At 42.9% G+C, this 15,693-nt stretch overlaps 1 protein-coding gene across 7 annotated transcripts in view; it reads right to left on the bottom strand.

Annotated features, from left to right (window-relative positions):
• The window catches only part of SNTG2 (syntrophin gamma 2), a 383,441-nt gene that overhangs the window by 189,226 nt on the left and 178,522 nt on the right, over positions 1-15,693 (bottom strand). For all 7 annotated transcript variants that reach the window (XM_032172122.2, XM_032172124.2, XM_058426468.1 and 4 more), the window contains exons 5-6: positions 7,357-7,400; positions 7,213-7,254 (exon numbers count right to left, since the gene is read on the bottom strand). In XM_032172122.2, the coding sequence (XP_032028013.1) occupies positions 7,213-7,254; positions 7,357-7,400 (86 nt within the window). The remainder of the gene's footprint in view (positions 1-7,212; positions 7,255-7,356; positions 7,401-15,693) is intronic.

Genomic DNA, 15,693 nt, shown 5'->3' with positions numbered 1-15,693 from the left:
CATGTAAGATGTGCCTTCTGCCTTCCACCATGATTCTGACGCCTCCGCAGCCACATACAACTGTGAGTCTATTAAGCCTCTTTTTCTTTATAAATTACCTAGTCTCAGGTATGTCTTCATCAGCAATGTGAGAACAGACTAATACAATATCTGTTCTTTTAAATTTGTTAAAATGTGTTTTTATGGCCCAGAATGTGGTCTGTCTTGGTGAATTCTTCATGTGATCTTCAGAAGAATGTTATTCTGCTGTTGTTGGGTGAAGTAGTCTGTAGATGTCCATTATATGCGGTGGATTGATGATGCTGTTGAAATTTGCTACGTCCTTTCTGATTTCTGCCTGGTGGGTCTATCCATTTCTGCCTGGTGGGTCTAACCATTTCTGCCTGGTGGGTCTATCCATTTCTGCCGGGTGGGTCTATCCTTTTCTGGCCAGTTGCACTCTTATGGCTGGTTGGGTCCGTTGTCAACTCAGCAACCCTCCATTTCCCTTCTCAAAGCAGAAAGAGAAACCAGGTTCTGTTTCTCCAGATCCTTTCCCATATGTCTCAGGGTGAGAGTTTTCTGAAAGAAACTCATTAAAGATTTGGGAGGTAAAGAGGAGATGCCAATCGTTTTTGAAGTCAGATAAGCACACCCTTGGGCGGATGGATCCATGGGGCTACCCTGCGTGTCCTGAAAGCCACAGCTTCAACACTGTCGACTGTGGGAGATGTGCAAGCGTTCCAGAGTTTTCATGAGAATTGCATTAAATTTCTGTTTTTTCTCTTCTTAAGAACTGACAGTTTTATAGTTTTTGAATATAATATTTTCTTTTTTTTTTGCAGTCGGGGGGGGTTGTTTGTTGTTTGAGACAGAGTCTCGCTTTGTCACCCAGGCTGGAGTGCAGTGGCATGATCTCTGCTCACTGCAGCCTCTGCCTCCTGGGCTCAAGCAATTCTCCTGCCTCAGCCTCCCGAGTAGCTGGGATTATACGCATCCACCACCATTTCCAGCTAACTTTTTTTTTTTATTTTTAGTAGAGACGGGGTTTCACCATGTTGACCAGGCTGGCCTCGAACTCCTGACCTTAAGTAATCCACCTGTCTCAGCCTCCCAAAGTTGCTGGGATTACAGGAGTGAGCCACTGACATCAGCCGAATATCATATTTTCGACGGCAGATTCTCTGCCCTTTGCATTCCAGCAATCCCAACTTGGTGAGAATCCGTTTATCCCCATCTTCAAACTGTTACAGCTGGAATTCCTGGAGCTGCTCCCATTTTCCTGACCAAATCCTAGTGGGTAGAGTTTAGTGTTGGGTAAGGGCAGAGGGCTGCTTAAAGCTGCAGTGGAGAACATGGAGAAAGACAATGACAAGGCTCAGGGACGCATATTTCCACTTTAAGCCATGAGCGGAATGCTAGACAGCTTCAGGATTCCCCTGAAATGATTCCTTATTTCTTATAACTACAGAGTTAAGACTTCTGAAAACTCAAGCCCACATCTGATTTTGCAGGTGGCTGAGTAATTCTATCTATCAGGAAGTGAGTCTCTCTACAGTTAGGGCATTGATGGACAAAGAGTGGGAATGAGAACAGATCCCAGCATGTCTGTGTCCCTTTTGCACGTTCGTATCCTATTGACTTTCCTTCCCCTTCCTCCCCTACCGGCAGTCACTGTTGCCCAAAGGTCCTAGAATTATGTTTTCTGAGGCAACAACTTAGCAGGACAATGCTGACTTTCCTCGATATGCACCTGGCCACTCCCCATATTTCTAGTCTCATAACTAGCCCCAAATCTTATTATGAAGCCTAATTTCAGAAGAGCTATCTCATGCATATCTAAAGAATTGCAATGCAATGGTCATGACAGTGGCAGAAATGAACTTTTGATTGTGCATGGGAATATGTGTTTAGGGTTGTAGAATCCTCTGTTGGATTAGACCAAATGTATTAATATGGGTGCAATGACTAGAGATTCTGGATTGAATGACTGGAAGATTCTGGATTGAATGGAGATTCTGGATTGAATGACTGGAGATTCTGGATTGAATTTGTTTAATTACTTGAGAGAGACTCTACTGGTTCCCTTGGTTCGCTGGCTAAGATCAGGACTCACAGTGGCCACACTAAGTGAGGTTGAGTTGCCATAGCTTCCTTGGTGTGCGGTCCCAGAAGGAATTCAAAGGGTCATGGAAGTAGGGTGCATACTCCCATGCCTGCTCCCTTGCTGAATCTACATTCACTTCTTTGCCAAAAAATTGAAAAAACCCTAAGTGAGGAAGGCTCCAGCATCCCAGAAACTCTGCTGTGGCACTTTCCTGCTGAGCAGGCATGGTACTGGGCTATGCCACCATTGAAGGTGGCTCCTGGAATCCAAAGGGATGGTGGACCCTGGATGGGACGGCAGAGCCCAGGCAGCAGCACTGAACCTTCAGACCAGGTGGGTTGGTTCCCTTCATGGGCGGCAGGGCTGATGGTTTGACCTGCAGATCTATCTAGCCATGGCTAATTGATCATGGAGCTCTTAGGATTGAAATAGATGGGAAATACATTGCAGTTGTAATTGATTCGCGTAGGTGAAAAATCTCCAGGTCAGGTGGATAGAGACTGGACTTACCACAGTAAAGAGGCCTGGGCTCTCAATCAATTTCAGGGAGAGAGTCAGTTCCCAGAACTGCAGCCCTGAATAAAGGGAAGTCCAAGTCTGTTTGAGGAAAGCCCACCAACCCTTTGTACTGCAGATCTCCCTGTTAGCCTCCGTAAAGCAGAGATTCGCAACTATGAGTGGTGTACAAAGAGCTGCTGGACCCTGGCTCTGGGGCGATGCCACGTTCTTGGAGCCCCAGTGCCCACCATGGCCCCTGTCACAATGTGGGACTAATGTGGGTCGGGGGACAGCTGCCTTTGTCTTGGACTCATCCCACACTTGTCTCAGGGCCCCAAACACACCTTGGGGCTCTTTATCTCCCCTCTGAGTACAGAGCTGAACAGATATGTATCCTACTGGTGGAACCTCCAAGTTGGTGTCTGGACCCCTGGATTCAGGACCATCATGGTTGGGTGACTGGACATCCTAGAATGGCTTTTCCTTTGGAAAACGAAAAACCAAAAGCCGTGCTGTAGGAAAGACTTGAAAGATGTGGAGGAGGTGATTTTTATTACATTTCTTTCGACTGCCTCTTGGCTCAGGCAGAAAGCAAAGAAATTATTAGCAAGGCAGTGCTCTATTGTAAATATCAACAGATGGAACTCCAGTTCCAGCTATTGTCCCAGATGTGTTCTGTATCCCAGAGCAAATCAAAAATGTCCCTGATATCTGGTAAACAGCTATGAAAATGGCCAGTGATTCTTTCTCTTGAGGTTTCTAGCTGTTAGCACACATCGCCAGAAACAGCCTGCCTTCGAATGGCCATAGCATACTTTGTGTTCTGGCACCGAGGCCAGAACGTACTCATTCTTGAGGAAAAAGGCCTTGCTTACGCAGGATGTAACGTCCTGTTTCAGTATTAACCATAACACATGTCGTTAAATGGAAAACCTGGCCTAACAGGAAAGCAAGCTTCAGCTCTGTATTAGGAACCTCTTCTTCTGCTAACATGGAATGAAGTCCCCGTGGTCTGCTGAGTAAACTGTCAGAGCCAATTTCTGTGAATGGGGCTTCCCGCCCTGAGCTGCTGTTCAAAACAGATGATTTGGAAGGTTCCTTTCTGCTCAGAGTGTCCACACCATTTTTCCCAACATAAGATGTCAACTTTAACAGTTAAGTTCAAAATCACCTACAGCAGGATCTGCCATGAGTTCTTCATCAGGTGACTGAAAGCGTGTTTTTTAAAAGGACTAATTTAAATTTAAAAAGGTAGCTCCATGGAAGGTGTTAGTGACTTTTTTTTTTTCCCCAATTAGGGCAATTTTTATCAATGGTTTTCATAGCACTTAAGAACTTAGACTGTAACTTAGACTAGAAGTAATTTTCTATTACAATATCTTACTTTAACATTTGAGACGTCTTTTTAAAATTTCCCACTGAACTGTAGAAAAATGACATTCTGTAAAGTTTCTTGCTCTGAGATGCCCTGGTGTGATTTAGAACACACCAGGCTTGCTGTGGCCCGGCCAGGCTGTTGTTCTGCGCCCTGCCTGTGGGGGCGCTGGAGAGCAGCCCGCCACCTCCCAGAGCTCCTCACTTGGATCAGTGGTCGCATCACAGACCAGGTACAGGGACGAGAGGAACCGGCAGCTCCTGCTGCCCGCCCCCCAGACATCTCAATCTGTGTCTGCGCAGGGATGTCACACTGAGTGACAGCCGTCATCGATCTCCCTTTTTCTCTGAAGAGAGACATGTCTGAGAATTTGCCCAGTGAACATACGGGCAGTTTACTGGGCTGTAGCTGGCTACAGTATTATATGCCAATGTGGATGAAAATGCACAGATGTATTAAAAAGGGGAAACTATATGTTAATGCATATGCATGTATGTGTATTAAGATGTTTTAACAACTTAAAGTAGTAAAATTTTCCAAAGCAGTAGAGTGAATAAGATTCACTTTGTGGAGGTAAATCTAGTTTTTATATTACAAACCATTCTTTGCATTCAGTAGAACTGACATTTTTCTTTTAGAATTAATTGAAGCCAGAATTTACTGCGAAAAATGAGGAAGTTAAATCATATGACTTATAAGTCTTTTAGAATGTTAGCATTTTAATGAACTTCATGCATCTGAAAAATTGAGATTGTACGTCTCATTAGCATTTCTCTAATAATTTATTTTGTATCACATAAGAATGTAGACATATGATATGATCAGTTTGGTTCAAAAAGTATATTTGTATCAGTCCAATATTGTAACAGCTCCATTTATAAGATTTACATAAAATTTACTAGAAATTTTTATTTTTTTTGAGATGGAGTCTCATTCTATTGCCCAGACTGCAGTGTAGGGAGCCATAATAGCTCATTGCAGCCTCAAACTCCTTGGCTCAAGTGATCCTTCCACCTCAGCCTCCTGAGTAGCTGGGACTACAGGTATGCGCCACCATGCCTGACTAGATTTTGTTTTAAATTTTTGTAGAGACAGGTCCTGCTAGGTTGCCCAGGCTGGACTTGAACCTCTGGCCTCAAGTGAGCAGGAGGATTCCTGTCTAGGCCTCCCAAAGTGCTTGGATTACAGTTGTGAGCAACTGGTGCAAAAATTTGTTGTGGCCGAGTGTGGCAGCTCACACCTGTAATCCCAGCACTTTGAGAGGCCAGGGTGGGTGGATCACCTGAGGTCAGGAGTTCAAGACCAGCCTGGCCAACATGGCAAAACCCCATCTCTACTAAAAAAAAATACAAAAATTAACCAGGCATGGTGGTGGGCGTCTATAATCCCAGCTCCTTGGGAGGCTGAGGCAGACAGAATTGCTTGAACCCAGGAGGCGGAGGTTACAGTGAGCCGAGATCATGCCACTGCATTCCAGACTGGGTGACAGAACGAGACTCTGTCTCAAAAACAAAACAAAACAAAACAAAACAAAAAAAACTGTTGCTCACAAGAATTTTACTCTCTCTGGGCTAGGACAGAAGTCATGAAGGTGTGTCTTGCCTCTCTTTCCATTGTGATGTGTTTTCCCACAATAAGCAAAAGGATAACAGCACTTCATCTACTTGAGACTTTCTGGCCTTGGAGGCCAAGACATGTGCTGATCCTTGTTGTTGTGACTCTTTCCTCCACCCAGCACAAATCAGAGGTCGATAACTACACATCTTGAATGAAGACACAGATGAATTCTGAGTGAGCATGTAGGAAGCGATTCCCCGTTTAGTTACAGACTGCTGCATGTGCCTGCCTTGGTTTCACGGAAATTTACTGCTACGCAGATCGGGTGACTTTTGGGTACTAGGGCTGTTTGCCCTTCCTTGGAACTAAAAGTTGGCTAATTGAAAAGATAAACACTGAAGAAGAAATGAGTGCATGCCTATTAATCTTCGTGGGACAAGTTAAATTACCAGCCTGCTTGCCTTTTGCTGCAACTCACAGAAATAAACTCCCGTGAGGGCTCTGCTGGCTGCCTTGGGCCCCAGGCGTGCAACCTGGACTCGGCTCCGCTGCCTCTCCCCTTGACCCTGTGTCCCCCCAGGTCACTTATTGGCACAGGGACTGCTCTGCCAGGCATCTCACCCGCTTCACCCTCCACCTCATCTCTCAGCTGTAATACCATCTCCACCTCTGCCCCCACCCTGCAGGCACCAGACTGACCATGCGTCCCCACCACATGCTTCCTGGCATCAGCCCCATGGTGAGGCTGCATTCGGCTTCTCTCTTCCCAACAGCCAGAATGAGTACCTCGGGGATAGACGTCTGTTTCATCCGCCTAACCTGACGTGACACTGGAGAAAGCTCATCTCCATGGAAGGCATCCTGCACCGAATGCATCCTGACCCCCACCATCTTTTTTTTTTTTTTTTTTTTTTAATTTTTTGAGACGGAGTCTCGCTCTGTCGCCCAGGCTGGAGTGCAGTGGCGCAATCTCGGCTCACTGCAAGCTCCGCCTCCCGGGTTCACGCCATTCTCCTGCCTCAGCCTCTCCAAGTAGCTGGGACTACAGGCGCCCGCCACCACGCCCGGCTAACTTTTTGTATTCTTAATAGAGACGGGGTTTCACCGTGGTCTTGATCTCCTGACCTCGTGATCCGCCCGCCTCGGCCTCCCAAAGTGCTGGGATTACAAGCGTGAGCCACCGCGCCCGGCCCCCACCATCTTATGTGATCCTCAGAGGTCTACCTGCATCCTCCACGGCACACATTCTATGCAAGCGTGCTGCTGCCAGCTAATGGGGAGCAAAGGCGTGAAGGTCCTGCAAGCTCCAGCGCCCCGGTGGTACAGGGAGACCCTGTGAAGCCCTGACACCTCCTGTGCTCAGCACGATGATAACCCTTCAGGAATCCCGGGTGAGTCACCTGCTCCCTGAGTTCCAGTGCTCTTGTGTTAAACATGGGCTTCATCAAGTGTATTTTACAGCGTTTGTGAGGACCCCTGATGGGAATGCTTGTGAAGTGCCCCAGTCAGCACACAACACTCGACAGTGGGCAGTTTATTAAGGTCCTTTTGTAACACGATTTCTAAACCTTTTAAGCTTTCTTTCCAATTCTAAGACTGCATCTATGGATAGACTCAGTGAAATATAAATTATAGAGACAAATAATTCAAATAAAAGAATAATAAACAGAATAACTATAAAATGTAATTCACTTACCACTTCTTCATGAGTTGCATTTTCTACATGTATGCCATTAACCTAAACAGATGACAAAGTAAGAATGTTGAGAATAATAATCGATTAATACAAGTTAAAAATAAAAATGCAATCAAGTCAAGGATTAACGTGTACAATACTGACCTGGAGAACAGCATCTCCTACGAACAACATCCCTGTCTGGTCAGCTGCAGGGTGGCAAAAGTGGCAACAGTGTTAAGAGAAATCTCAGTGACATGCTTTGTTATGACAGTCATTTAAGCACAGTGCTTGCAGTAGCTGAAGTGGCCACGTGTGTGTGTGTGCATGTGTCCACGTGAGTAGATGTGTGTTTATGTGTGCAGGTGCAGATGGGTGTGAATGTATGCATGTGTATGCATGTGTGGATGTGGGTGGCATGCATGGGTATTTGCGAGTCTGAGCATGTGAATCTGTTGATGTGTGTGCCTGTGTGTACACATGGATGTGTGTGTGCATCTGTCCACATGAGGTGTGGGAAATGTCAACACACAGCATTAGGCAGCCACTTCATAAGGAAAGCTAGATTGATTTACGTGCATTAAAAGAGTTGCCTTCCAGTCACAGAAGACTTGTTTAGTGTGGAAAACAAATGTCACTTCCTCCTAATGAAGGGTTTCATTACAGGATATGGAAAGTCTGATGCACATTTTTCATTAAGTGTGCAATAAACAAGGAATTCCCACAGCCACTTGCATTTCCCCTCATTCTCATAAGCAAACGTACAGAGATGGCTCTGATCAAAACAACTGTACCTAGAATATTAAAGGCAACAAAGAGAAAAACTTTGTATGAGAAAGTCTGACTATAATCTATGCAGCGTGTCTTCACTTAACCTTTCCACTGTCAGAGAGGCAGAGAGAGCCCCATTCAATACGACTGAACAAATCTGCACAAAAGCTAAGGCTTTTCCCCCCACTTTTTGCCTTCACATAGGTTTGTTTCAATTTTAAATCTTTGTTTAAATAGTGGAAAACAAGTAATAACCTGTTCTTTGAAAGTGGGAATGCTCTTGACAAACTATATACAGATTAAATGTCAATTCTAAATATTACTTCTAGTGTTTAGCAAATATTAAACTGTGTTGAAACTATAGTTTTCATATCACTGTACGTAATGGTACCGATTCTGTACAGCAATGGTACTGATGGTAAGTGATCCAAATAAAGTTCTCGTTTGCACCGAAACTGTGCATGGCAAAGCTGCTGTGGCCCATGCAGTGGTGGCAGCTCTTCTCTCCTGCGCCATCTCCGTGTGTTCAAACTGCCTCCCTCTCTCTCTGTGTCTCTCACTGTCTCTGTGTCTCTCTGTCTCTCTCTGTCTCTCAGTTCTTCACATGCTGTTGTTCCCCTCTCTAGCCACACGAGCGTCGGCTGCATCCTGAAAACATTTATTGATTATCTGGAATAATGGACTCTTGAGCCAGGGTCTCAGAAGCATTACAAACCTAAATTTTAAGGGAATCAAAGGCTAACAGAAGAAAGTACACACAGAACATGTGGATTCCATGTGAAATTACACATGCGGTAGTGATTATATAGATCATATCATTAATATGGATGCTATAAAAATGCAGAAAATTGCATATGATAAAAACAAGGTCCAAGTCAATTAATCATAATTCTCAATATTTAGTTTAAGAAGCACCACCTTTATTAAATACCTATTTGATGCATCAGAAACTAAGCTTCAGCTTTTCTAACAGTATAGGGATAAAGTTGTTCTTATCAAAGTATTTTACCCCATGGTCTGAATGGACCTACAGAAAATAAAAATCTCTGTGCATTTAGTTGCATTGATTTTTACAAAACAAACTTTAGCTAATTATGGAAAGTAGTCTTTGTCATTGAACAAGTCCAGTGCAGAAGATAATGTTTTTGTTTTTTTGTTTCGTTTTGAGACGGAGTCTCACTCTTGTCACCCAGTCTGGAGTGCAACGGCATGACCCTGGCTCACTGCAACCTCTGCCTCCTGGGTTCAAGCGATTCTTTTGCCTCAGCCTCCCAAGTAGCTGGGATTACAGATGTGTACCACCACACCCTCCTAATTTTTTTTGTATTTTTAGTAGAGACGGGGTTTCGCCATGTTGGCCAGGCTGGTCTTAAACTCCTAACCTCAGGTGATCTGCCCGCCTCGTCCTCCCAAAGTGCTGGGATTACAGGCGTGAGCCACCACGCCTGGCCAAGGTAATGTGTTTTTAAAATGAAACCTATGGTAATTACTCACAGTAAATGACTTAATCTCTTTGTTTAGTGAAGGTCAATGAAGACACATCTGACTCTTCTAACCTAAAGCAGAAAGCAGCATTTTGTTTTGTCAACAAGCCACATGTGTACCTGAGATCCTACAGAACAGCAGAAAAAAACGACTGTCCAGAGCCAGGCACCAAAATGCATAACCAAATTCCCTGAAAAGAATGGTATCTAGAGTTTTCAGAATGGAGCTGCCATTTCTTGTCTGGAACTAAGGCAGTGAGGTCTATTTTGCTCTAGAGTTGGTCAGAAGCCACCTCCAGACAGCAGAAAAACTCACATAGGGCAGTGCCAAGACTTTTCTGCAGGGCCTGGGGTTTAATGAGATGACGATGAACTGCAGCCCAGCGTCTGTCTGCGTGCCAGGCCTCCTCGCCCAGCACGCCCATGGGGAGCACAGCAGTGCTTACTTGGAGGGAAGTCCGCCTCATTAAAACATTTCACAGACCCTGAAGAGGGTCCTGAATGGCTGAGTCAATGCATATCCTGTTTTGATTTGAGCTCTGAAGCCACCCAGGAACCTCGGTCTGGGAGAAGCAGGGATCCCAGGGCTGGCCACTCCTTACTCGCCTCTGACTGGGAGAGCTCCAGGCTCTGCAGGTCCCGCAAGTTCAGGGGCCTGTGGACACTGAGGCAGTGGAGACAGTGAGGCCCTGAGGAGCTGGCACGTAATTTTTGTGTGTGCACAAATGTAATGTTATAAATTCTCAAGTAATGAAATTAAAATGCCAGCAGCAGTCTAGGTAAATAGCAAACATTGGCTTACACTTACTGCAGTTTTTGCAGAAATTTAAAGGATCAAATTAAAATCCTTAAGAAGATGTGGAAATCCCTCCTTAACTAAAACTTCAGAGTTTGAACAGCAGAAAAACAATAATTTCAATGTGGTGAGACAATGCTTGTTGGTTTATTCCTCATTTTCTTGCCTCTACTTTCTCCCTCCTCTCGCTGTGGGAAACAATTAGGTTCCCTCAGTTCTGGAGCCAACAATCAGGTTAAGCATTCGACGACCAGGCAAAGGGAAGTCCAGCCTTTCCTCATGCCCCACCAGAGTCCTTCAGGTAGAAAAACGTGGTGTGAAATCGCTTTTTTCTTTATTCACTGGTTTCTTTGCTTTTGCTTCCTCTTTCCTCTGTTTGTGGCAATAAGCTGGGTCATTAAAATTACTGAACTGAAGTTATAGTAAACCATAAGTTCAGCATTTCCAGAATGCTCAAGGTTCTTAAATATACTGACTTGAAATGGCTTTAAGCTAATATAGTTCAAGTGTTATCAAAAATTTCACAGAATTTTAAGTCATTATTGTGCTTTGGTCCTAAATGTAGCTTAAGAAACAAAGACAGTTGCCTATCAGCTTAAGGAGATTTGGGGCTGCAACGATAGGGTTTTCTAAATATACAATCATGTCATCTGCAAACAGGGACAATTTGACTTCCTCTTTTCCTAATTGAATACCCTTTATTCCCTTCTCCTGCCTCATTGCCCTGGCCAGAACTTCCAACACTATGTTGAATAGGAGTGGTGAGAGAGGGCATCCCTGTCTTGTGCCAGTTTTCAAAGGGAATGCTTCCAGTTTTTGCCCATTCAGTATGATATTGGTTGTGGGTTTGTCATAGATAGCTCTTATTATTTTGAGATATGTCCCATCAATACCTAATTCATTGAGAGTTTTTAGCATGAAGGGCTGTTGAATTTTCTCAAAGGCCTTTTCTGCATCTATTGAGATAATCATGTGGTTAGGCAACTTCAGCAAAGTCTCAGGATACAAAATCAATGTACAAAAATCACAAGCATTCTTATACACCAATAACAGACAGAGAGCCAAATCATGAGTGAACTCCCATTCACAATTGCTTCAAAGAGAATGAAATACCTAGGAATCCAACTTACAAGGGATGTGAAGGACCTCTTCAAGGAGAACTACAAACCACTGCACAATGAGAAAAAAGAGGATACAAACAAATGGAAGAACATTCCATGCTCATGGGTGGGAAGAATCAATATTGTGAAAATGGCCATACTGGCCAAGGTAATTTATAGATTCAATGCCATCCCCATCAAGCTACCAATGATTTTCTTCACTGAATTGGAAAAAACTACTTTAAAGTTCATATGGAAACAAAAAAGAGCCCACATTGCCAAGTTAATCCTAAGCCAAAAGAACAAAGCTGGAGGCATCACGCTACCTGATTTCAAACTATACTACAAGGCTACAGCAACCAAAACAGCATGGTACTGGTACCAAAACAGAGATATAGACCAAGGGAAAAGAACAGAAACACCACACATCCACAACTATCTGATCTTTGACAAACCTGACAAAAACAAGAAATGGGGAAAGGATTCCCTATTTAATAAATGGTGCTGGGAAAACTGGCTAGCCATATGTAGAAAGCTGAAACTGGATCCCTTCCTTACACCTTATACAAAAATTAATTCAAGATGGATTAAAGACTTAAATGTTAGACCTAAAGCCATAAAAACCCTAGAAGAAAACCTAGGCAATACCATTCAGGACATAGGCATGGGCAAGGACTTCATGTACAAAACACCAAAAGCAATGGCAACAAAAGCCAAAATTGACAAATGGGATCTAATTAAACTAAAGAGCTTCTGCACAGCAAAAGAAACTACCATCAGAGTGAACAGGCAACCTACAGAATGGGAGAAAATTTTTGCAATCTACTCATCTGACAAAGGGCTAATATCCAGAATCTACAATAAACTCAAACAAATTTACAAGAAAAAAACAAACAACCCCATCAAAAAGTAGGTGAAGGATATGAATAGACACTTCTCAAAAGAAGACATTTATGCAGCCAAAAGACACATGAAAAAATGCTCATCATCACTGGCCATCAGAGAAATGCGAATCAAAACCACAGTGAGATACCATCTCACACTAGTTAGAATGGCCATCATTAAAAAGTCAGGAAACAACAGGTGCTGGAGAGGATGTGGAGAAATAGGAACACTTTTACACTGTTGGTGGGACTGTAAACTAGTTCAACCATTGTGGAAGACAGTGTGGCGATTCCTCAGGGATCTAGAACTAGAAATACCATTTGACCCAGCCATCCCATTACTGGGTATATACCCAAAGGAATATAAATCATGCTGCTATAAAGACACATGCACACGTATGTTTATTGCGGCACTATTCACAATAGCAAAGACTTGGAATCAACCCAAGTGTCCAATAATGATAGACTGGATTAAGAAAATGTGGCACATATACACCATGGAATACTATGCAGCCATAAAAAAAGATGAGTTCATGTCCTTTGTAGGGACATGGATGAAGCTGGAAACCATCATTCTCAGCAAACTATCGCAAGGACAAAAAGCCAAACACCACACGTTCTCACTCATAGGTGGGAATTGAACAATGAGAACACTTGGACACAGGAAGGGGAACATCACACACTGGGGCCTGTTGTGGGGTTGGGGGAGGGGGGAGGGATAGCATTAGGAGATATACCTAATGTAAATGACCAGTTAATGTGTGCAGCACACCAACATGGCACATGTATACATATGTAACAAACCTGCACGTTGTGCACATGTACCCTAGAACTTAGAGTATAATAAAAAAAAAAAAACCTCAAAAAAAAAAGAAGAAACAAAGAGAGGAGAGAAATAGCACGTCATGGAGTTCCATGTAGCTATTAACAGCTAAAGGTTACAAACAACATTACACAAGTGTGAACCCTGTGAAATGTTGGCTTAAAACCAACCTTCTTAAGCAATTTTGGTTCAGTGACAGGGAGGAGGAAGAAGACTCATTCCCAGTTATTAAATGAAAGGTAATTACAAACACTTTCCAACTAAATCTGTGAAATGTTTTTCACTGACGGACACTTTCAGCCTTAAAAAAATTAAAAAGTGGTAAAATGGGTGATAAAATCATAAAAGTTCGATTTTAATTCAAAATTTTAATTAATGCTCCTAAATAAAATGAACTATTTGGTCAGATTAGGCAAGGTTTGTTGATTTTAGCTGAAAAGTGATTCTAGTTAATCCCTACAGTAATATAGCCACTGCCTCATTATACAAAGTGGAAATACAGCATAATGCATTTTAATCCATATAAATATTCAAACTCCTGCAAAATGTTATAATGAGGTAATATTTTCTGTTTTATTATACTTGCTTTATCAAGATTAAGTAATTATAGGGTTATCTGAGGTCATGTAAAGTTAATGTAATCAAGGTTTGGAACACAACTGTGTATTCATGAACATGATAGTGTTTTCTTGAAAATTAATTAGAATTTATAAACTTAAGACACTTGTTAAATATTTATTCATATATACATGTGGATGGTGTTATATAATGATAATATTTGTTACCAAGTCTTAATATTAACTGAGTTAGATTTTATTATTTATTTGAATTAATAATGACTAAAATTACTGAGCATTCCTTACAGGTCAGACAATCTTCATAGTCCTTATGGACTTAATTAAACCACATCACAACCCCATGTGTAGGCATAATCATTACCCCACAGGTGAAAATTCTGGACCTCAGAGTCAAAATTCAGACCACGCACTACGTCAACACCTGTGCATGTCTGATTAGACACTGAGCACAGAATGTAGGGCAAAGAAGACATATGGTACGATTTTAATTACTGTGAAGTTCAAAACCAAGCAAAACTAAACAGTGTGTTGTTCGGGGACACATATGTGACCAAACTGTAGAGAACGGCAAATGCATGGTTCTCACTGAACTCAGGAGAGAAGGGGCAGGGGCAGGGCACGGGGCTCTGGGAGGTGTTTAGCTCTGAAACTGGAGGGAGGGTGAGTGGGCATTTGCTCTAGTGTGGTTAATGGATCGTATCATGTACACTCAGCTAACACACATCTCAGCTTCTTCCACAGCTTACACTCAGCTTACACAGTGGAGCACGGCTAACCTGCCTAACAGCAGCAGATCCGCAGCCGACCCCGCCACTCCGCTCAGAGTCACTCCCTCAATCCCTACCCACTGCCTCCGGAACAGGCAACCTAGAAACAGAATCGAGGTTTACTTACTATCACGATGACACATGATCAAAAGATAACATGACAAAACTTAAGGGAAAATTGCCTACATCAAGAGAGAATTTTTTCTTTCCAAGTAATTTGTGTCGTGTTGAAACAACAGCAGCTGGAGTGATCTGAAGTCATACCTTCTGCAAACTCAATTCCAGGCGTCTGGAAAGGAGTGCTGCTTTTACTCAACTTCCCCGTGGCTCTGACTGTATTTGTGTTCTTGGGTGTTACAGATTAAATGCATGCTGTCAAACCAATCAACCTGTGTATGTATGTATGTGTGTGTGTGTGTGTGTGTGTGTATATATATATATATATATACACATATATATATACAAACATATATATACGCACACATATATGTATGGAGATTATCTGATTAAATAAGCTCTAATTTTATTTTTGAAATGAAAGGTTTCTGAAACTTTAAGTTACAGTTCAACTTATTGTTTTGTAAAACAATGTAGCAGAGACTATATTAAAATCCATATGAGAATGTGTATTTGATAGTTTGGTCAAAAGCTGTTAGCCTAGGATATAGGTGAAAGTAAATGGAAATATTTTCACATTAGGTGAAGAGCTCTAAAGAAAAAGGATTAGTGGCGGGGCGCGGTGGCTCATGCCTATAATCCCAGCACTTCGGGAGGCTGAGGTGGGCGGATCACGAGGTCAGGAGATCGAGACCATCCTGGCTAATACAGTGAAACCCCGTCTCTACGAAAAATACAAAAACTTAGCTGGGTGTGGTGGCATCGCCTGTAGTCCCAGCTACTCGGGAGGCTGAGGCAGGAGAATTGCATGAACCCGGGAGGTGGAGGTTGCAGTGAGCCGAGATCACACCACTGTACTCCAGCCTGGGCAACAGAGTGAGACTCTGTCTTACAAAAAACAAAAAAAGAAAGAAAAGAAAAAAAAAGAAAAAGGATTCGCAAATGGGTTAAACAGGACCCTCATAAAGGTGTGAACTAGAAGAACAGGAGAGTTTCTGCATTTTCTCTGAAACTTTACACGGAGGGAAATGAATAGTGTGTCCCATGTGTGTGCTCATTTTCAAAAGAGCTCACTTTAGTGATCCATAGATTCCAACGATATCATCAAAATACATAATCTGATAGGATGGAAGTCAAATGGATTTGCCAAAAACAACTTGAAGCTTGCACACCGCAGGCCGG

This window comes from Hylobates moloch, unplaced genomic scaffold, assembly GCF_009828535.3.
Source record: "Hylobates moloch isolate HMO894 unplaced genomic scaffold, HMol_V3 SCAFFOLD_13, whole genome shotgun sequence".
Classification (NCBI taxonomy): domain Eukaryota; kingdom Metazoa; phylum Chordata; class Mammalia; order Primates; family Hylobatidae; genus Hylobates; species Hylobates moloch.
Note: the sequence above shows the minus strand (reverse complement) of the source record. Positions and strands in the feature narration are given on the sequence as shown.